The sequence below is a fragment of the Macadamia integrifolia genome, unplaced genomic scaffold, assembly GCF_013358625.1.
Source record: "Macadamia integrifolia cultivar HAES 741 unplaced genomic scaffold, SCU_Mint_v3 scaffold1688, whole genome shotgun sequence".
Classification (NCBI taxonomy): Eukaryota; Viridiplantae; Streptophyta; class Magnoliopsida; order Proteales; family Proteaceae; genus Macadamia; species Macadamia integrifolia.
This window is the reverse complement of record NW_024868311.1, coordinates 13,119-34,904: the sequence shown is the minus strand read 5'-3', so window position 1 is coordinate 34,904 and position 21,786 is coordinate 13,119. Positions and strand designations below refer to the sequence as shown.

At 38.4% G+C, this 21,786-nt stretch overlaps 2 protein-coding genes across 2 annotated transcripts in view; both read right to left on the bottom strand.

The window, feature by feature from the left end:
• The window catches only part of LOC122064584 (metal tolerance protein C2), a gene marked incomplete at its 5' end in the record, with an annotated part of 34,594 nt that extends 24,362 nt beyond the window's left edge, over positions 1-10,232 (bottom strand). Inside the window, 5 exon segments of the mRNA XM_042628313.1 lie at positions 1,758-1,846; positions 2,808-2,884; positions 6,067-6,106; positions 7,277-7,385; positions 10,088-10,232. Of these exon segments, the coding sequence (XP_042484247.1) occupies positions 1,758-1,846; positions 2,808-2,884; positions 6,067-6,106; positions 7,277-7,385; positions 10,088-10,232 (460 nt within the window).
• Positions 10,233-12,342: 2,110 nt separating this feature from the next.
• On the bottom strand, positions 12,343-14,819 carry LOC122064594 (nudix hydrolase 23, chloroplastic-like). The gene is made up of 6 exons (XM_042628321.1): positions 14,651-14,819; positions 13,879-13,955; positions 13,568-13,703; positions 13,337-13,477; positions 13,100-13,158; positions 12,343-12,763 (listed from the first exon to the last, which is right to left on the bottom strand). The coding sequence occupies exons 1-6, from the start codon at positions 14,786-14,788 to the stop codon at positions 12,670-12,672; spliced, it is 645 nt and encodes a 214-aa protein (XP_042484255.1). The 5' UTR covers positions 14,789-14,819; the 3' UTR covers positions 12,343-12,669.
• Between the last annotated feature and the right edge of the window lie 6,967 nt (positions 14,820-21,786).

Below are 21,786 nucleotides of genomic sequence, written 5' to 3'. Positions count from 1 at the left end.
CTCAGCAGTCCCTACCTAACTAGTAGAGATAGAATTCAAATAGGGAAGGAGAACACTGATCATAGGACCTGCAACTCAGATCTTGCGGTAGGAGTAAAGTTCAGTCCTGAAATCAGTTTGGTAATCCACGGCAGAGATAGACTTTGGAGGTGATTCTCTGGGGTTTGGGTTGCCTTCAAGGTATCATCCTTCAACCAAAAGCTCAGAGTCAATCGACTGGAGGTAAGCTTCAACGAAGCTTTCTTCTGAACCTGCTACTGTCGCCCAGAACAGGGGCTGGGAGGGAACAACCAGAAAATAATGAAGAAGAAGAAGAAGAAATAAGGGGAAGTAAGGATGGAAAAGAGGTAAAGAGGATCAGAGAAGAGAACTTCAGAGAGGAAAGAAGAATAAAGTTCAGGGAGGGGAAGACGGAGATGCAAGCTCCACGGCAACCATGGCAGACACCCAAAATTATCAAGTTCTAATTCTTCAAAACTCTTCAAAAAAAACTTCGAATCTGAGTTCTTCTCCATTACATGGCTATTTAAAGAAAATAATGACATAACATTGGAAGCTAATTAAAAATGGAAACTAATCCTAAATAGCAACTGAAATAAAATCAAGCTAAATAAAATACCACAAACTAATTTCTAAACCTAAAAAAAGAAAAGTAAATAAGAAAATTCCTAAATCAAAGAGATCCCCTTCCAACGCCCAACTGCATCACCCTAAAACTTACAAACCCCCATGCAAAATCAAAGACCACCCCCTCTATACATACATTACATGGTCAACCCAATGCTCCTGTATATCATATATATTCTGTCCCATGAGTTATAAGACAGAAAACATCCAAAAAATAGCCCATCTTCTTTGCTTTCTTGGCTTCTCTGGGCACCAGTTCCTCCTCTGCTCACATAACATTCCATCTGCCCTAAACTCCCCCCCCCCCCAACCCGGCCTTCTTCTCACACAAGAGGAAGTAAAGATAATGAAAACACATAATTAAGCCCCAGGAAGGCATCAACTCTTTCCAAGCTTCATCGGTACACCTGCACCTTGAATGGAAGTGAATTGTATCCTAATCCTCCTCCCTTGAGCACAGCATACGTGTATTTCTAAACCTCCATCCTCTCCTATTGAGATTACCAAAAGTTAGCCTTCTACTGAGCTAAGCACATGAAGAAAGAATTGGGGGGATCCACAATTCCTTTCTATATGACTCAATGTGGATAAGCAGAACCACTTTGAAGCATATTGTAGAAGGCTATAACTGAAAAGCATCCAATTTGGTTGCACACTAAATTATTTTTCTAATTAGTGAGTATAATTTTACATTTATGTCATTAGCATGGGTATTAATTAAACCTGGAATGCATCTCCTGCGACCCAAAGCAATCTACTATGCCGACCACAAATTGTCACTGGTACTTGTGGTGCTCAAGAATAAACAAGAAACTTAGAAGTCGACTTCAAATGCCTCTCCAACCACTACATAAATAGCCACAACCATCACCATGTGCTATGTTTAGTTTTTAGTTGCTATATATTCCTAAAAAACTTTCCATGACTACTGTTAAACTTGAGACTAAGCATATGGCAATGAAGTAACTTCCACAAAGAAAAGATGGGGAATGATTATCCCATAACAATGGATTGATTGTTCATTCTAATGATAAAATGAAATACATCTGAAAAACTACAATACCCGTTTCTTTTAACTTCATTTTGGGATAACGTTCATCTAAAAATACTCTTTGCAAAAGACTTATTACCAAGATTAAAACGGGCATAATTCCGGAAGAACCAAACGCCAAGAACATTCACCAATAAATTTGTCACCGCAGAGATAATTAAATAGTGCCTATGAATACGTCCATTGAAAAAAACAAGATAAAAATTAAATATAGAAAATAAGAAGAAAAAATCATGAAAGTGCAATAAGCAATACAATGGTATAAAAATGCAAATAAATCTTCAACTAATTATTCACTTCTCACCTCATCAGAAATGTGGGAGAAAAAAAGAAAGAAAAAGTAATGCATACATCAAACAAACAGGGATGCAGGCATGCAGCAAGACCAGTTGTGTCATGGAGGATCGAGCCTCCTTGAAACCACAAAAAGGGAAGAGATAGGGCCATAAGGGGTAACAAGCATAGTTGTCAAGGGGCAACATCTAGAAGACAGGTGCCCTGTGAGGTCCAAGGAGACAAGTAACCTAATGTGCTAAGGCAGCCAGACCAAAAACTAGTCTTGCCCTCCACATATTATAAATTTCAATCATTTCTCATTTCTAGCCTTATGGTTTCTATAATCTCAATTTTAGCCCTCTTATCTTCTACATTTTTTAACCTTTATAATTCCACATTATGCGTATGACAAATTCCTGGGAATATGGCCTGGGATGTCAACATATGGCACTCACCTAAGGGTCAAGGTGGCTTGCCTTGTCACCATGACAACTATGGATGACAAGTGGCCATCCCTCTTTAAATAGTTGAATGCCAAACTTACCATGCAACTATCCCATGTCAACATATGATCAAATGAAACCTCAAGATTTTGATATCATTACAAAGTTTATATGAATAACTCAACAATGAACCAAGAATGCACAATTTGGACGATCTGGGCAAGTTATTTCCAGATTAGTAATAAAGGGATCAATGACTGGGTCTGTTTTAGGGGTTTATTTGGAGTTTTCAATTTTAGTAGTTATTCTAGCGGTTCTCATGCTTTGGTTAATTAATGACACGGGTTGCAAGTGAGCAATTTGTATATTTCAATACAGGATACTCATGCAGGTCAACATAAGCAACTTACTTGTGCTCAGATTCATCTTGAATGAATGCATGAAGTGCTTCCACGGCCAAGGAGAATGACATGAACAAAAGAAAGAGCTGTCTACACATGCATTAGAAGAAAAAAAAAATAACCATAAGTTAGCACTGATTATACAGGAACAACAAAAAAAGATAAAGGTTAACTGACATACAAAAAAAAAATTGTAAAACAGCAATACTCTTTAACCAAGTACCTTCAAAAGATTATTTTCAAAATCAAGGTTGATCTGTCATTAACAATGAGAAGTAGAAAAAAAAAAGCTTCCTTACACAAATTCAATGCAAAGTATATTCCTCAATTACCATCCAAATTGCTTGTCCCCAACATTGGTTGGAACCAGCAATTCTAGGAAACCACATCTACTTCATGTGAAATGTGGAAAATTATCTTTCTCAATTGCAGATCTTCAAATTTAATGCCTAAATTCCAACGAATTGTTAGATTATCTGTTTCTTTTCTTCCTCCTCCTCAAGATGACATTATAATTATTAAGTTAATAGTTGTTACTTGTCTACCGTCGGAGTAGGGCTAATGGTATATTTCTTATTTTTTGTGGTTCTTACGTTATGCTGTAAGTGAAGGGCAGGTATGTAATTTCTCTCTTATAAGCTGATTATTAATAGACTAGTGCTGTATGATAGGGCTAACAGTGCCTATCGCGTGACTTCTTTTCCCCTCTTCTTTCTCCTCTTACTTCTTCCTTCTTCTTTACTGCTAGTTCTTACTTGATATTGTGACTATAATCAATAGAAAAGAGAAAGAAAGTGATAGACGATAATTGCTTCAGATGTAACATGATCGCCAATTAATCATTGCGGTTCTCCTATACATATGAAACATAAAGCACCTATTGAGTTCCTCGCAAAGAAAGCCTCATTTTTCTGCTGCAAGTGTTATGAACTTTGACAACTCCACAATACCATGCGAGAGAAATTATATTTGCAGCTACACAACCAGATGTCTTTCCTTTCTCTTCCTACATATAGGAGCATTTATGACAATATTCAGAAGCTTGGTGAACTTCCACATTTGGGCCCTGAATCAGTGTCTAACTCGTAACTTTTTAATTGTGATCAAGGCCAGTCAGTGCTACGGTGCCTTAGTAATAGACATATTGTGGCCGCCTAAGCACCTCAGAGATCACCTTGGACACTTCACGATCTCCAGAGCTGGTTGATAGACCACCTAGATTCCTGGGAAGTACTAAACCAGGTGAATGTCACAACCACCTTGGAAAGGAGGTCATCAGGTGTAGCACAGTAGAATACATAATTACATAAACAAGTTACTGATAGAATATCAAACCTAAAGGTTTAAAAAGAATATTGGTGTAGTTATAAAAAGTTAGTGCAACGCAAAACTAAATTATAAAGAAGATAATATGAAAGGCAACTAGGATCCAAATAAATAAACTTGCATACAACTCATCAATTTTCTTAGATCTCCGTGTCTTAAAAACTAACCTTTCTTACTCTATTAGATTTGTTTCCCACCTTCAGTAACAAATACAAGAGTGGGATAAAAAATTCTCCAATGAGGTCAGTTTTTCATTCAAGAAAAGTGCATCAACCCCCAAGTATAATTATTTGTCTATCCTATTCACCATCAATCTACAACCATTCACTTTGTTTCCAAATAGAGCAAAGCCTTAATCAACCAAATATCCAGTCCTAAACCCAAAATGAAAGGTGCGAACGAAAAAATACAAATTCAGAAAAGCTCTGACATACACATTCTCCTCTTATGTGATTTAGTGGTTCAAGGTTTCCACCGATACCGTCGAAATTCCCACATTTCCACGGTATCCCAGGACTCCGATACCAAATACCATGTGACTTTTAAATTTAACTGGTTTCGATCAATGTCGACCAAAATTCCCACATTTCTACCAAAATATGAGAATTTTCCTCGAAATGTGGGAATTTTCGAGTGGACCAATGGGTCAACCTTTATAAAACCTTCTTAAATGGAAAACCAAGCCTTCTTATTTCAAAATTTCGACCCTCTCCCCCTATTTCTTCTCTTTGAAGTGGAAGACTTTGGAGCACACTTAAGATTTTTCCTTTGTGCCATCAAATCTTCATTCTAAGCTTGGATCTTGCACATTCATAGCAAATCTACCTAAGGAAGTTAGCTTAGACCAAAAAGGTAAATCCATCTTCCCCAAACCTTGTGTGCCATCCTTCGAGAGCACCGGTTCATTTGGATATGGTGGTGGGTATAGACAGTATGGTGGATCTTCTACTTCACTTGGACAGGAGGGTGGTTCAGGGGGTGGGTCATCTTTTGTTGACAATATTTTTGGGTATCCATCCCAACATTGTGTGCAACATACACATCCTATCACTATGACTGAGCTATTCCCTAGGTTGGGATACCTAGCTGATGTTGGAATGATACATCTTATAGTTGGCAGTGATGGACTACCAAAACATGCCATGGGACTCATATGTGATGCATTTAGAGGAGCGTCTACGACATCTGCAATGGTACGCAGCTCATGGACTGGAACCGCCTAAACACTCTACTTGGAATTGGTTGTTGAGTGTTGACTGTTGAATGTTGAACTTGAGACTTGAGACTTGAGACTTGAGACTTGAGACTTGAGAAAACTCACAATTATGTAATATTATTATTTATTTGGATCATTTACATTATGTTTTGTTTGTTTTAAACTTTTAATAATGTATTTCACATTTTTAGTTAGTAACTTATATGTACTTATGTAGTATAGTTTCAGCCAACAATTCAACGTACATTAGCAAACTTTGGTCAACACCACAAGTATGACTTTTAAGTGTTTTTTCCAGGAAACTAATCATGTGAATGGTTTAGAAATGTCTAAAATATGACGTACACAAAACATAGGCAAAAAAACACATTTGGGGGTCGAAACCAAAGTTTCCAACAAACCGGGAAAATTTTTCCTATTTCCTCAAAATTTCCCAGATTTCTGCCTAAATTTCAGTCTCCCTAAGGGTCGAAACCCGATATTTTGAACCTTGGATTTAGTATAGTTGTGATTTTTAATATCTGCAACTAGTATAATTGTAATTTTTAATATCTGCAACACTATATTGAACTCTAAAACTTCTCCCGCAAGCCTTTTTCCATGTATTCATGAGATCATGTATTGCAAAAGTAAAAATGAAATTTTGTTCGCCAAAAAAAGTTAAAACAGCTGCTTACTTTTTTCAAAGCGAACAAAATGAAAACGATGGGAACATAAAGTACTTACAGCATTAGTAAAAGCAGACAAAACTTCTAGCCTTTTGTACCTGAAACAAAATAGAGAAAATGGAAAGAATTATAATGAGAGGAGATTTCAAAATGCAATGTAGAGGACTTGATGTAGATAATTAACCTTGAAAGGACGACGGTGAAGATAATCTCGTTTTGAGAATCTATTCTCTATGGTTTTCTTGTAACAATAATTTATTGATTTTATAAATGTTAAGATTATTAATGCCCTGACTCTCAATGCACCATGTAGATCCTCTCGTGAATACCCCCACTCATAGCGGGTGTCAACCGATAGGTTTCGGTTGGTCTCGGTCAGGCCTTAATCGGACCTAGACATCTAGGTTCAAGACCGAAACCGACCGATTAAGTAATTGGTCCTCAAAGCCAAAACCGAGACCCGTTAATAATCCTTCGATCGGTTTTGGTCTTTAATCAGCTTTGGCTAATTGGTCTTAATCGGTTGGTTTAGTCATTTTTTGTATTTTTTAGATAATCGGTCTCAATCAAATTGGACCAAGGCTGACCGATTACTATAAAAAAATGCACAACCCAAAACCGAAACTGAACTATTTATTTAACAGTCAGGTGGATTTCGGGTTTAATCGGTCATTCTTCAGTAGGCCTGTCACCGGGTCTGCTTTTGACACCCCTACCCACTGATATATGAAAAGTGCAACTCCTCAAAGCTTCTTTGTCAATGCTCATTAGCCCTAAAACATGTAACCATAGTCCCCCATTCCCTAATAGCACCTTGAAGCCAAAGACTGGTTAATAATTCTGATTACTTTAGATCAGACTACTTCGTATTGCCCAATCCACAGTATCTAACAGATCAGATTGGCCCCTTCAGATACTGATTTACATTAAATGAACTGATGACTCTAAAATATGAACCATGCTTGAAGAGCTAAAACTCCATAGATCCTTTTACTTCCCTCCTCTTTTCATGGTCGGGCGGTCTCTTTGTTAACTATCTAAGAGATTCCCCTCCCTTAAGAACCAGCTTCAAATCAAATTTAATCTCCAATCTACATACTGTTTGTAGCCCAGCCAAGATCACTAATAAATTTTTTATCAGTTTCTCTAATCAAGGACATTACATTTCACCCATTCCAAGATGAATATTTAAGTGATTTATGCAACTAGTCAGAAGCAGGCAAGCAATAAGCATGAAAAGAAGTGCAAGCTGGAGCTGTTAAACTCACCCATAAGTATAGACACCATCAGGCTTCTTCTAGGAGGCAGCCATTGCAAACAATGAAAATGTTAGTAGCCCACAACCAAATGTCAAATGAAATGCATCAGAAACCAAACCTGTGGGGAAAATACATAATACAAGAGGAAAGAATTAGCAAAGAAATTATGAAGTACCAAACATGGAGAATCAGTTAAAATTGCAGAAAATGCAATTTTCCCCTTTAAAAAAAAAAAAAAAAAAAGTATTCTTTATTGCTATATTTTCAGGTTAAACTGATAGGAATTTATAGACATAAAGTAGCAAGGATTTGAAAGAGTGATAAAAAAATAAAATAAAAAAAATAAAAAAAAAGGGGCAGTTGAGACAATGGGCAAAAATATGTGGTGTTGCAAATTCCGGCTCAGCTGGGACCTGCAAACCACAGGTTAGAAACTGGCCAGAAGGGGACTCCAGAAAGAAGACTCCGATGCCTAAGTTAGTACTCATATGAGAATAGAGAAGGAAATAGGCAAAGTTCTAAGTGTCTTACCCTAAAAATCTGTTATGTGTCCCTTATATAGTGGTCAGTGGCTCCTCTAATTGGCTGGCTGGTTCCTTTCTCTACTGATTGGACTTGCTCACCATTGGTAGGCCGATCATCATCTGAGCTGAGATGACAGATCTCAGAACGGTTAACTATGGTGGCAACACTTAACCTAACCATGATTATCCTATGTAAAATAACCATCTAACCTAACCTTGGCCAAGTCTGTTAGCCTTGGTTAGGTTTAGAAACGGTTATGAATGTCTTTATACCATGATTAGATGAAGGATCTAGGTGACACGTGGGCGGTGGATACCACCAATGGAATAAGGTATATGGTTAACGTAGGTCATTATTCTTCATGAGGATCTCTGATCGGTGCCATAAAGGATGACCAAGCTTAGTTCCGGATGTCTTCATATGTAGTTGCAATGGATTTCATGGTCGGGGTATTAAGTACCGACCATAGATGCTATTGGTCGGTGTTATAATGGTATATCAGTTGTCATTGAGAACTTTCAGGGTCACCGAGTCGAAAATATAGTAAACCCTCATGTACTTCTCTAATTCTCTAGCTGATATCCTTGACACAAACCTAGCCTATAGGCAATCCAGAGGTGGGATTGTTCTTAGGGTTATAACCTAAGGTAATCTTATTGCAAGCCCTCTTGGATGTAGAGGCCTTCTTTCATAGGGTAATGGTGGATAGCAAGCCTCTGGCCTTTGGAAGGAGGAGCATACAAAGTCCCCACTTCGGGATCAGAGCGCTCGTCGAAGTTCGACGAGGTATCCCTAGATACCATTGCAAAAGAGACAAAATGAAAAGAAAAGAATAAAACTTGCAAGGAAAGAAGGAGAACCTACTGATTCAAGCGGAGAATGAAAACTCGAATTATGATGGCAAGGAACACAATGAAAAAGCTACAAGGAGGATGGAGACGAAGCCAGCTACGGTGACGACCAGCGATGTTTACAGCACCAGAACGAGAGAATATCTCCTATGGGGTCTTTGCCCATAGGAGATCTGGGCCACTAGATGAAGCAAACCACCAACGGCTGAGATGAGGAGAACTCATCAACCCATGACACAATCCTCTCCACCTGGATGGATGGACGCGTATCCCTTTCATGCTCTAAAAGAAGGAGACCCCTCTCACATATAGTTGGATATCACACCACTCAAGAAAATGAAAGATGACAATTGTTGATCTGACAACACAGGTACCGAGAAACAGCACCAAGTCCATTCAAGAGTCTCGGAACTCATATACAGGGTTTCCACGTGGTTGCGAGGGTGATTAAAGAGGACGAAATACAATCCTTTTACTCCCTTAACCTCCTTCTTCTAGGATCTCAAGGGAGTGGCAGGAGCTCAAGGGAGTGGGAGGCAACTGATATACCATTATAGCACCGACCAATAGTATCTATGGTCGATACATAATACCCCGACCACAAACTACATCGCAACTGCATCTGAAGACATCCTCGACCAAGCTTGGTCGTCCTTGATGGCACCGACCAAATATTCCTGTGAAAAATGACCTACTTTAATTATATACCCTATCCTATCCTATGAGTGATACCTACCGCTCATCCTTCATCTAATCATGGGAAAGTGACATTCGCAACCGTTTATAAACCTAACCAAGGCTAACGGACTTGACCAAGGTTAGGTTAGACGGTTATCTTACTATAGGATAACCATGGTTGGGTTAACCGTTGTCATCATGGTTAACCGTTATGAGATATGCCACCTCAGCTTAGATGGTGATCGGCCTACCAATGGTGAGCAAGTCCACATCAGCAAACTATCAAAAAAAAAAATCCACATCAGCAAAGAAAGGAACCAGCCAGCCAGTAAGAGGAACCACTGACCACTATATAAGGGACACTTAACAGATTTTTAGGGTAAGACACTGAATACACTCAGGACTCTGCCTACTTCCTTCTCTGTTCTCATCTGGTACTAACTTAAGCATTGGAATCTTCGGAGTCCCCTCCAGGCCAGTTTCTAACCTGTGATTTGCAGGTCTCAGCTGAATGGGAATCTGCAACAATACGCAAGCACATATTCTAGTAGGCACTCCAACAACAGTGAACTGTTTGCCATATCAGAAACCCCATATCCAATCATTTGTCTTTAACTGATTCTCCAATTAGAGTTTAGTTGAGCATAGAAAATTTCAAACATGTTACAGAATACATTTCCCAAAAGGGCGCTTATCATTTCGATTGACTTTCTGAAATGCAAAATAAAGAATAGATACGACAAGCAGGGGAGATCAACATTCTTACCTACACGTCCAGAGAAAAGGCCTATAAATAATTCGGCACTAGAATATGCCACGTTGAGAGAGATCATCATGAACAGCCGCTTCATAGGCCGATTGCCGTATCTTATATTCCTCATCGCAGAAAACACAAGCAAAAGAATGGCAAACGGACAAAATCGAATGGTACGAGTATTAAACGTGTAGTTTTCGAAGAAACAAAATCAAAAAAACAATAGTATACTCATGCAATTTAAGAGATTATTACTTGTATACCTGCATCTAATGTTCCAAAAGCTCTTGAAAATCCCAAGATAAAATAGCCCAATGGGCTACAAGAAGATGAGATGTTGCTGGCTTTAGCTTCTCCTTAATGGGCTACAAGAAGATGAGATTTTTTTCTTACAGATAGTATAGAAGTCAAAAACCAAAACCCAAGTATCTTATCGTCTTCACTCTTCACTTCTACTAATGGGGTTTTTTTTTTTTTTTTTTTAATTAAAAAAAAAATCCTGTTTTACCCTAAAAATACGAATATGCATTTAAAACGGATTTTTTTGCCGTTTCCTTTTTTTTCCCGTATTATATAGTAGCATACGGGAAAACACGTTTTAAATGGAAAAAAACAGCAACCGCGTTTTAACTAACAGACTCATACACAAACATTCTCTCTCATTAATATTCTCTAATAAGAAAATTGATTGTGTTAAACAACTCTTTCGCTCATGGTCAAACACCATGAATTCAGTATATGCCAAAACCCATGATGCGACCACAATCTCTCAAGTCAAGAGACCAATCGAATTTTCTAAATAAGAATCTTATTTCCTATCAGTTGGCAGTGAACACATGTAAGATTGTCGTATGATCCAATACTATGCACATGCCACATGTGTCTTAGAACCATCATTCCAAAGTACATATGACGTGACAACCATATCAACAAGATGACCCATCATGTCTTAGGTTGGATACATTTATGTGAAAACCTAAAGATAAACATAACTTGTTATATTTTTTTAATTTTTTTTTGCTAACAACTGGTATCTAGGTCTTCAGTCTGACTAATCCAGCAGGCCCATACAGACCCCACAATTGCATGGATCGGATCATACCGCGGTTAAATGAGAACCATTCAACTTTCACTGAAAACAAAGCTTGTTATAATCAATGCATAATAATAAAAGAAATTAATACAACTACTGCTCATCCTTATCATAACTAAATGGGGTTGACCACTTCCTTGCCCTCCTATCAACTTTACTCAAAGTCATACTTGAATAAAATAAATAAATATTTAATTAAAATTCCAGATTTGATGGACATATATCCCACAGAGAGTTCATGTGAATTAGATGGCAATGGGGTTCAGATGAGATAAAATCAAGGCATCTGTCCCAATTCCCTGTTCAAGGTGATCACAAACTCTGAGACTGTTGACAGGAAAAATAGTTTCAGTTATTGTTCCAACAAAACCTGAAGAGCAGAAACATACAGCTCTTAAGTATGGATGGGATCATAGGACAAGGAAATGAAGGGAATCTGATAGTGAGAGTAGGCATTGATAACCTTCATTATAGATTGGTGCAAGTTTCAGTAATGCCATGTATGATTATAAGCGAAATAGAAGTTTCATCCCTAAAGTGAAGTGACAGTGAGAATAAAAAAGAACGACTTTTTAATGCGATACTTGGTTGGAAACAAAGTTAATGTAAAATGGTCATTTTGACTTTTGAGATCAAATCAAAATTGAAAATACAAGACTCAAGATGAACAAGCCACCATTTTTATGAAACAGGTTGTTTATGGGCTGGATGTCCCCACCATAAATTACATGTTTCTTCTCAATTTCTTTTAATAGCTGTATAGGTATTCCAAATGATCACTGCCACAAATTGAACAGCTTTAATTAGACAGATAGGCTACACTGGGAAAGGGTAAAAGTTTGCCAAAGGTTGAAACTAGTTTTGGTTTTAGACTCCTCAGAAACTATACAGGGGCAAATATATTAACATTTCCCCCAATTGGTCAGTACCAAAGAATGGAGAATGATCCATACCGCCTATGAAGAGATCCCAAGCAGACTCCAAAAAATTCTCCCTTTACCCAGAGATTACTTTATAGATAGTGACAATGTCAAAGGGCAATATATTCTTACTTGTCAAATGATGCAGTCTGTGTAGCCCAAACGTCAAATTCATTGCAGGAAAGAGCATTTTTCACATGATCATTAGAACAATTCAGCCACAAGCACACTCTCCCACACAAACAACGAAAACAGAAAAAAGAAAAGCACAATTTTCTCTTTCCATTCATTCGTAAAATGAGCAGTACAATGTACAAAAGTAATTAAATCAACAGTTACAAATTTATGAAAGAAACAGTAACACATTTATCTGGTAATCGCCAGGGAAATAATCATAACATCCTTACAAACGTCTGCAAAGAGTAACCCATGGCCCCATCCTGATCTTCATTAGCAGTTGACCTTGTTCATTAAACCTTTTAGAGCTATAAGTTCCATTTTCCCTCCTACAGAAATATGAAAAAGAATTCCAATTCCGACCTTCAAAGCATTCTATCTGCAACTATTCTTCCTCTGTTTTGCTACTTTACAAAGAAAGAATGGCAAAGGGAATCATCAGTTGTGACATGGGAATCCAGTGTGTGGGCGTGAATATCAAAGGGACCAGCACCTTCTCTGCAAGCCAACATCAAACAGAAAAGAAAACTCTAACAACCCCAATGAACAAAAACTGTAGTCATTTTGTAATGCAAATCACTTGAGAATGCTAGTCATTTTTTAAATGGAAATGACTACAGCAATGCTGCTACTGCACACCAGAGAGAGAGAGAGAGAGAGAAAGGGGGTGGGGGGGAGGACTGATTATAGAAGAATAATAGTCACAGACAAAATTTCCACAGACCACAGTATAAGTAAATTCATTTCCTGATCCAGGAGAAATACAATTCATGCTACAAATTGGAGGTTTCCTTGGTTTGGGTTTTTTTCGGGGGTGGGGAGTGGAACAGTTACCTCTTGTTTATAGTACCAAAGTGAAACTTCAATTTCCCAGACTTGATGTCTTGAACATACTGTAGCCACACAAGATAGGATGTATTTGTTAGACTAGACTGACCAACTTTCATGATAATAATTTCATTCAAACCAACACATGATAAGCATGGTTGTCTGTCCTTAAGTACTTTTTTTTTGGGGGGGGTGGAGGTGAGAACAAGAGAATACAGCTTCACCAGCTGAGCCTGCACATACCAAGTTCAGTGCTACCAGCATTGACGAAAAAGCCAGAGAATCAAATGGTATATCTTCAATTTTAAAAAGCCGGCACTCCATTGACTCGGGACCAGGTGAAAACTCAGGCTTCTTCAACCGTGCACTAAAAATTATGTAACTCTGTGCCACATATACCATCAAGAAATACAAACACATCTAAGTCTAAACAAAGTCAAAATTTAAGTAAATAATAAATCATTTCTCACTCACTTGCCCAATACGAGGGATATCCAAATGAGCAAAATGTGATATTACTTCCACCTCTGCACCTGCTTCTTCCCAAGTTTCCCTAATTGCCCCTTCTGCAGCAGACTCCCCAGTTTCCATGTAGCCTGCAGGAAGCGTCCTGTGATAACATCCAGCGTTCTACATTAAGAACAGAGAACACATCACATGATTCAAAACCCAAGTTTGTATTAAAACAAACGTAATTAGCTATGGTAAGTATATCTAGTGAAAAGAAATGGAGAGGGAAAAAAATAAAAAGAAGGAAATATTTTCTACTCATTTATAATACATACCAAAGGCCAAGACTCGGTGGAATGTTACGCTTGCAAAGTAGAACCTTGTCATCATGTTCAACAAGGCAACCAACAACCTAGATGAACCGATTAAAGAAGAAAGAGAATAAGAAATATAAAGAAAGAAAATGATGTTTACAATCTTTTGAAGGAAGATTCAAAAAACACATTGTTAATGAAGTATAGATGTAAGAAATATTAACAACCAAATGAAGAAGGGTGGCGTAATACATCCTAAAATCAGATAGAATCCAATCTGAAACAGCAAGCCTTCTTGAGGTGTACTTATGTCATAGTTGATAAGCTTTTCCCTTTTATCATTAAGCATAATAAACAATGATGAGGATGATACTATTGATGCTCTATATTGGACCTTAATTTTAAAGTGGTTCCTTCTAAGACAATCGAAGGAATTCTGTTGAAAAGGAAGCCCTCCCAAAATTTTGAAAAAGAGGCCCGGGGGGGGGGGGGGGGAAGAAGAGCAAAAGTACATTCTCATTTGAGGCAGCTATGTATACAACAACAACAACAAAGCCTTTTCCCAACTAAATGGGGTCAGCTGAGGCAGCTATGTACAATTAGTTAAAAAAAAATACTGTCCCTTTAATCCTTTGTCAGGGAGAAAATCCCTAAGTTCTCATCACTAGGACTTTTAGCTTGAACCCTCCAGCCATTAATGAAACAAGCTGATAACAAACTCTACACCACAATCCATTGAGATCAGCAGATTGAATTGCATGCAAAACACAAAAAGATTCAAACAAGCCGGTACCATTTTTGGATTTTGGTACGCAACTTTGCCGCAGATTGTGCAAATAGCTCTTTCTCGTTCATCTCCATCAGGAACAGCATGCTTTGTAGAGCCACCACACCACTGACAGAATTTGATCTTACCCATTTGAGGCTGCATAGACAATAAAATGATTACAACCTATGTGATGAGGCACATTTATGTGTGAAATCTAGTGTAGTAAAACATGAATTTTACATATTTAGAATATAGCTACCTTGGGTTTTACTCTCTTTTTGTAGGTTCTATATTTTCAAGACCTTAAGGACTATCGAGTATATCTCCAATTTTACATGTAAAGAGGTCCTATTTCTTTTCATAGTTGCGAAGAGAATGAAATTCTGAGCAAGATGGATGTGTTCAATTGCAAGTACACATTCGTTTGGTCAACCGTACAAGTAATCATTCTTTTCGGGCCAAAAAAAAAATAATGGATCAGAACTAAACCGAAATGCAGAACCAGCCATCTGCAGTTGCCCAAGGGTATAAGGAATATTCCAAATGCCAACAAGGATCGATTGACCACATCCTTAAGTGATTGAAGATTCATTTTTTGTAACAACTACCTAGCGTAGTTGGTGAGTTGTGGTGTGCAAAATCCCTTGCTTATTAGGAGGTCTCAAGTTCGAACCTCTTAGCTGCCATTTTGTTGAGGTTTTTTTTTTAAGATTTTCTCTCTCCTACTCATCACTTAAAGGAGGTCGGCCAAGATAGTTGTACGCAAGTTTGAAGAAGAGAGAGAAAATAAAGAGAAAAAATAGGAAAGAAGAAAAAAAAGAAAAGAAAAGACAAGGGCATGGATGGAATTTTCCATTAAAATAGAATATTGTCCAAATCCAAGCAAGAAAAATCGGCCAAAGGGAGTTTCTTGTGCAAGAAGAGAGAAAAATAGAAAAAGGGTGAAAAAATAGGAAGAAAAAGGTAAAAAAAATTGCGGGAGATCTCTCTCCACACGTTTTCTCTCTTCTCTCTCCTCCACTTCATCAACAAGATAAAAAAAAAATCTTTTTTTTTAGAAGCTAAAATCGTTAGCTTCCCTCCCCCATTCTCTATATAATAGAATTAACACAAGGGGAGGAGGCAATTCATTCTTCTTCTAGGGTTTTTTCTTAGTTGCTCTATCTCTTTCTGTAGTTTTCTCTTTCTCTAGCTCTAGTTCTAGGTTTATGCTTTAAACACTTTTGTAAGTTCCTTTTATTCAATTAATGCAAGCACTTTGTTTTTGATTTAGTCTTTTATTTTTATTGTTTAAACAATTAAAGTTCTAATTTTCAAGTTCAAGTTCTAGTTATAGGCTTAGTTCTAGGTGACAAGAACAAGCTATGAAACATGTCTTTCAAGTTCAATTTTTTGTTTTTCAGCTTTGTTTTCTCTAGTACTAGAAATTTCAAATTTGGTTTATTCCAAATCTGGTTTTTAGTACTGGTAGTATCTCAAATCGATCAAGTTTTCAGTTCAAGAGTTGAAGTTCAAGTAAGTAGGCTCCTTCATTAGTCTTCTCTCCCCCCTCTCATTCCCTCTTCTGACTACCCTTTCTTTTTTAATTTAGGATTTTAATTTCAGTCATTACATTATTGCTATCCCTTTCCCCCAAGGTTCATGGCTAGTGTATGTATTGGTTTTGCCCCTCCTAGCTATAGAACCATCAATTTATTGCTTTTATTTTAATTGTCTCCTTTTCCCTAAAGCCAAGTAGAGTAACCCTTGTAAGAGTAACTCTCTGGTCAAGTAGAGAAGCTCATATTATGATGCACCCCTCGGGCTAAGTAGAGAAACCTACTTGTGAGTCACTCTCTAGCTTTATCTCCTTTCTTTTACTTTATTTTCATTTCAGCATTTTTTTTCCTTTTTAGTTTTTTTTTTTAATTGCGTGGGTTGTTTATTTTTAGTTATTTATTTATTTAATTTTAATTGCGTGGCTTACGTCTTTAAATTCTTAGATAACAAATGGTTAGGACGTTATTTTAGATACATATGTTTAGAACGGTAATTAGAATTAGATCACAACCATTAATCAGTTCACTTTCGCATTATTAAAAGAAAAAAAAAAATAAAGTGGCTGCTCTCCCTGTGTTCGACCCGTAACTACACTGATCCGTACGCTTGCGGTTACATTTTAAAATCTCAAACACTATGCAAAGAAGGCATAGTCATTTATTTATAAATTTATGAAAACTCAGCCTTTAAGGAGATTTAGTAATGGACTAAACTAATCTAATGCAACCTTCCAAATTATGCATATGTGCATACCAAAACATGAAGATCTGCAGTAATAAAGGGGGGAAATAGGTTTATGCGAACTGTGCATATTCTACTTAATTCTGAAATATGCATATTCCATTTCGCTGTATAAGATATAGCAATGGCCACAAGCCCTAGAACTGATGAAAATAATTGCCAAAACATACTTGAAAGATTGTACGTATGACAGCTGAGGGCAGGCCTCAGCCCAACGGTAAGGTTGCTCCATTGCGACCTAGTGGTCGCAGGTTCAAGTCAATAAACAGCCTCTCCGCGAAGCGGAGGTAACACTGCGTACATTATGGCCCTCTCCAGACCCCACAGCTGTGGGAGCCTTTTTTTTTCTATTGTTCCAGAGGAATTATTGCATTCAAATTTCAAAGATGTTCATTGCAAACTGTTAGATCTGTGATACTTTTTTGCTTAAAAAAGGTGCATTCCAATTACAACTTTGTTATTGTTAATCATACTCACTAATTAAAATGAGGAAACCATCCAACTCCTTATAAGCATAAACTCCTGATTTTACAAAAGAAAAAAAAAATCCCAATAGAACAAAACTAAATCAAACTCCCAAACGAACATGTCCTTTCACTAAAAGGAAACCCATAAGCAAAAAGAAAAGTTAAAAAAAAAAAAGAGAGTGCAGGAAGATTTAATATTTTGTAGCACATTTCTCCACTTTCAAGAACACATCACAGATCTAGCCCATTTCTTAATAAATTAAGGATCATAGTCTCATTTTTTGGGAATTAAAATAACATTAAATTTATCCAAATATCATTCCAATTAAATTGGAGCGTATATATATATATATATTAGAAGTCCCCTTTCCAACAGCTACAAAATTGAATGCTCGGATAGCAAAGAGCCAAAGAAAGAAAAGAACTTAAGGAAGAGATGTATATGTGCATAGGAGGAGGGTTCATGGCTAGGGTGGGGGTGAAAAGAAAAGGGGTAACAAAGAACTCCGAAGGGGCCATTAGCTGTAACGAGATAGACTGATGGAGAGTTTACAGCCATGGGAAGCCAAACAGTTAGAAAAATGGAAGTGAAGTTACATTACTGTCATATCGGCATATGGAGGAATTAACTGAGATTTGACTCTTGCTTCTTTTCTGTAATGATACAAATGCTATAGCTTTTATTGCTATTGTGAATAAACCAAGAAACGATAAAACTGCCACTTTCTGTTTTCCCATTACTTTGCCTGTTTTGATGATAAATCCTCTACTTTTCCTTGCTTTATTATTTTTTTTTTCTTCAATTTATTACCGTCTTCTCAATGTCCTTTGTTGATCAATCAGTCCCAAGTAGAAAGCAAACGAATTTGTCCTATAAAGGACCCTGATGGGGACATCCATGTATACCAGCGGCAAAGGCGCAAGACCCAGCCACATGTGCATTCCATTTGGCTGAAGGAAAGCTAGAAGAAAGAAGAAGGAAAGAGAGGAAGTCAAACCAGCCTTCCCAGCGCTAGGTTTGACCCCCCTTTTCTCCCAATCGGCAGCTCCTTGTGGACCCCACCAGATTCTGTTTTATTTTAGTACTTTACTTTAATTCATAGTATTATTTAACTGTTTTGAATAATTAGGAAACTAGGTATTTCTTTCTATTGGTCTATTAGGTAATTTATTATTTCAGTGATTGAGTTCCTAAATAACTTTTTTTTTATTTTTGGTAATTTTATTCTTTATATGTGTAAGGCCATTGGCCATCTTTTGGTTAATTAATGAAGACTATTGAAAACAAAAGAACAGCCCCAACCCCCCACAATTTCCCTCTCTCCCTCAATCTCGTCTCTCTTTTTCTCGATCTTCTCTCCCTTTCTCGACTTTCTCTCCCCCCTTGTTCCACATCCATTGACCGCCTATTATCCCCCCAACCGAAATCTGAAAATTATCTCTGTTTTCAAGCCATTTATTTTCTGTTTCCATAAAGAGATCCCTGCTGTTTTACCTTACCAGCTGGCTGATTTTAGAGAACTGTGCGGTTCACTTATCATATTATGTGTCTTGATTGATTTGTGCTAAACCTAGTATACACATACTGCTATGTTCCCTTCCCCATATCTCCATTTGAAGCTTAAGTAATTCATGTGTTTTTCATGCTTAGATTATTATTGACCGTTGCTGCCCTGTTAATTAGTCTATTATCTTGCATGTTAAATCTGTACTTTGCTCAGCAACATTGAACCCAACCCAATTCAAAACCTATTGAGTATTCCTTATCCTAGTGGATTGACTCCTTGTAGGAAACCTAGTTGTCTAGGCACCCTCCCTACATCATCTTCGTAACAGAGCATGGTATTGGTTGGTCTTGTTATGATTGGATGTCACTGTCACTATTCACATGTCTTGTCTTTTGAGGTTTAACTTTCGTCACAACCTGTCCGTAGTTGAGTCTGAGCTAAAGGAGTGTTACCTTAGGTTAGAAGATACCCTCTTTCTCCTTCGTTTGGTGGGACCAAATAGCATTGGACGCTATTCCCACCAGAAACACATTCTTGATAGGGAAATTTCTAACCTTAGGATTGAGAGGGCCAACTACCTATCTCAATTGGAGGTTCTAAGTAGACCTTGAGTCTTTCTTGGCAATCACACCTTGGCTGCCCTCTTTCTTTATGTCCACCCGTAGTGGGAGAGCATACAAGGACATGTCTGACCCTACTAGTACCACCATTCAGCCAGATCAATGGGCAAGAGTCTTCCAACGGAACGAAGAGTTTCTAAGAAACCTTTAAGCTGAATTAACTGCCAATAGGGCTAAACGGGAAACCCTGTTGACTGATAGGGACACATTGTTGGCTGATAGGGAAGCATAGGCTACTCGTCTCCAGACTGTTACCACTAGGCTTGTTGCCCTTGAGACAAATGCCCTAAACTCAGACGGACAACAAGGTCACAAGGCCTTAGGCACTGGACCTAGAACAAGGGCCCCTAGCCCTGAGATAGAGAACAACGACCACCACACTGATGGTTATGACCGGATAAGGGATAATTTTCTAGGCACAGGGCATGGTAGAGGTCGGGGTAGGGGTCGAGGACAACCTGCTCCAAGACACCATACCCAATACGGAGATGATGAGGGTTATGAGCACTATGATAGGGGTTTTGATGCCATGCGGATGATTAAGGTAGATGTCCCTACCTATGATGGTCAGATTGATGCTAGAATCCTTCTAGATTGGATTAAGCAGATGGATAGGTACTTTGAGTTTTAAGATATGCCTGAGGAAGTCCGCTACAGATTTGCTAAGTTCAAGCTTATCAGAGCCGCCCAAAACTTCTAGACAGACCTAGAGTACCAAAAGGCCAACCTAGGACTTGAGCCAAACACAACATGGGTAGAAATGCAAGAGAGGCTCAAGAGGGAATTCTTGCCTATCACCTATAGGCTACAATTGTTGAATGACATGAATACTCTGAGGCAAGGAAAACTGACTGTGATAAAAAACATGAGCAAGTTCAATGAGTTGAAAATTAGAAGCCGTATTTGGGACGATGTTAATTAGACACTTTCTAGATTCCTTACTGGGCTCAACTCTGAAATCCAGTCACGTATAGCACCCCACCTGGTGTGAGACGTTCCACAAGCCTTCCAGGTAGCCCTTGAGGTGGAGTCCTCTATGAGAACTTATTCTCAGAGGAAGAGCTTTCAAGCTGGGGAGTCCCAATTTAGGAAACCACCCCAAGGTTCAACTGGATTCCCCAAACCCCTTACTACACCACAACGACAATTTGACAATAGGTGTAAAGGAACCTTGGGAGAAGCACCCAAGAGTAGTGGGCAACAACAATGCTTCAAGTGTCGTGGGTATGGTCACTTCTCTAGAGAGTGCCCCAACAGAAACCTCTATGTGGGGAGCAGACTCCTGAAGAAAGTGACCAAGAGAGCTTTTAGGACCATGAGTTTGAGGACCATAGACTAGATGAGACCATATCTGATGAGGATGCCAATGAGGCCAGTGACCTCAAGCTCGGTATTGTGCAATACATGGTCTCACAACCTAGGAGTAGCGATGATTGGCGACGAACTAATATTTTCATCACTTACACATGTCATCAGGGTAAGAACTACTACGTCACCATAGACAGCGAGAGTTGCATAAATGTGGTCGTCTAAGAGCGTTGTTGCTCGAATGGGCCTCAAACCTGAACCCCACCCCAAGCCTTACACGGTTGCCTGGGTAGATCAGTCCACCATCCCCGTTAATCTGAGGTGTCTAGTTCCCCTACACTTTGCAGGATATGAGGATCGAGTGTGGTGTGATGTCCTAGAGATGGATGTTGCCCACATCATCCTAGGTAGACACTGGTTGTATAACCAGGATATCACCAATTATGAGAAGTCTAATACCTATGTCTTTGAGTTCAAAGGGAAGAAAATCAGACTGACCCCCAGTGCCCCTAAGGAAGTTAGGGTTCCAGAACACAAGGGAAGTACCACCAAAACCCCACCAAGACACTCAATATTTTAAATCAACAACAATTTGAAGGAGAGTGTTAAGAGTCAGGGGTGATTTATGCTCTAGTTGCCATACAGAGTAATACCGATAGGTCACGCTTATTCACTGAGGCTCCTAGAGAAGTACAACCCTTATTGAGAAAATTTGAGAGGTTATTCCCTGAGGAGCTACCTGATGAGTTACCGCCATGGTTTTAAGTATCGGTGCGTATCGTGCCGTATCGGCCGATACGTATCGGTATCGGTAGGCATCGGCACGATACATACCGATACGCTACGGGGAATTTTGGGCCCCCTTTTACGTATCGCTGTATCGTGCGTATCGTACCGTACCGTACCGTACCGTACCTTATCGGTACCGATACGTACGATAATCTACGATACGAACTTTTGAAAATCTGGAAATTCCC

Excerpts from the sequence above, each read along its gene's own strand:
- LOC122064594 (XM_042628321.1), bottom strand. The coding sequence starts at position 14,788 with ATGCAGCCTCAAATGGGTAAGATCAAATTCTGTCAGTGGTGTGGTGGC. Across the intron at positions 13,956-14,650 it reads CGTACCAAAATCCAAAAATG|GTTGTTGGTTGCCTTGTTGA; the intron begins GTACCGGCTTGT and ends CGGTTCATCTAG. Across the intron at positions 13,159-13,336 it reads TGCTGGTAGCACTGAACTTG|TATGTTCAAGACATCAAGTC; the intron begins GTATGTGCAGGC and ends GTGTGGCTACAG.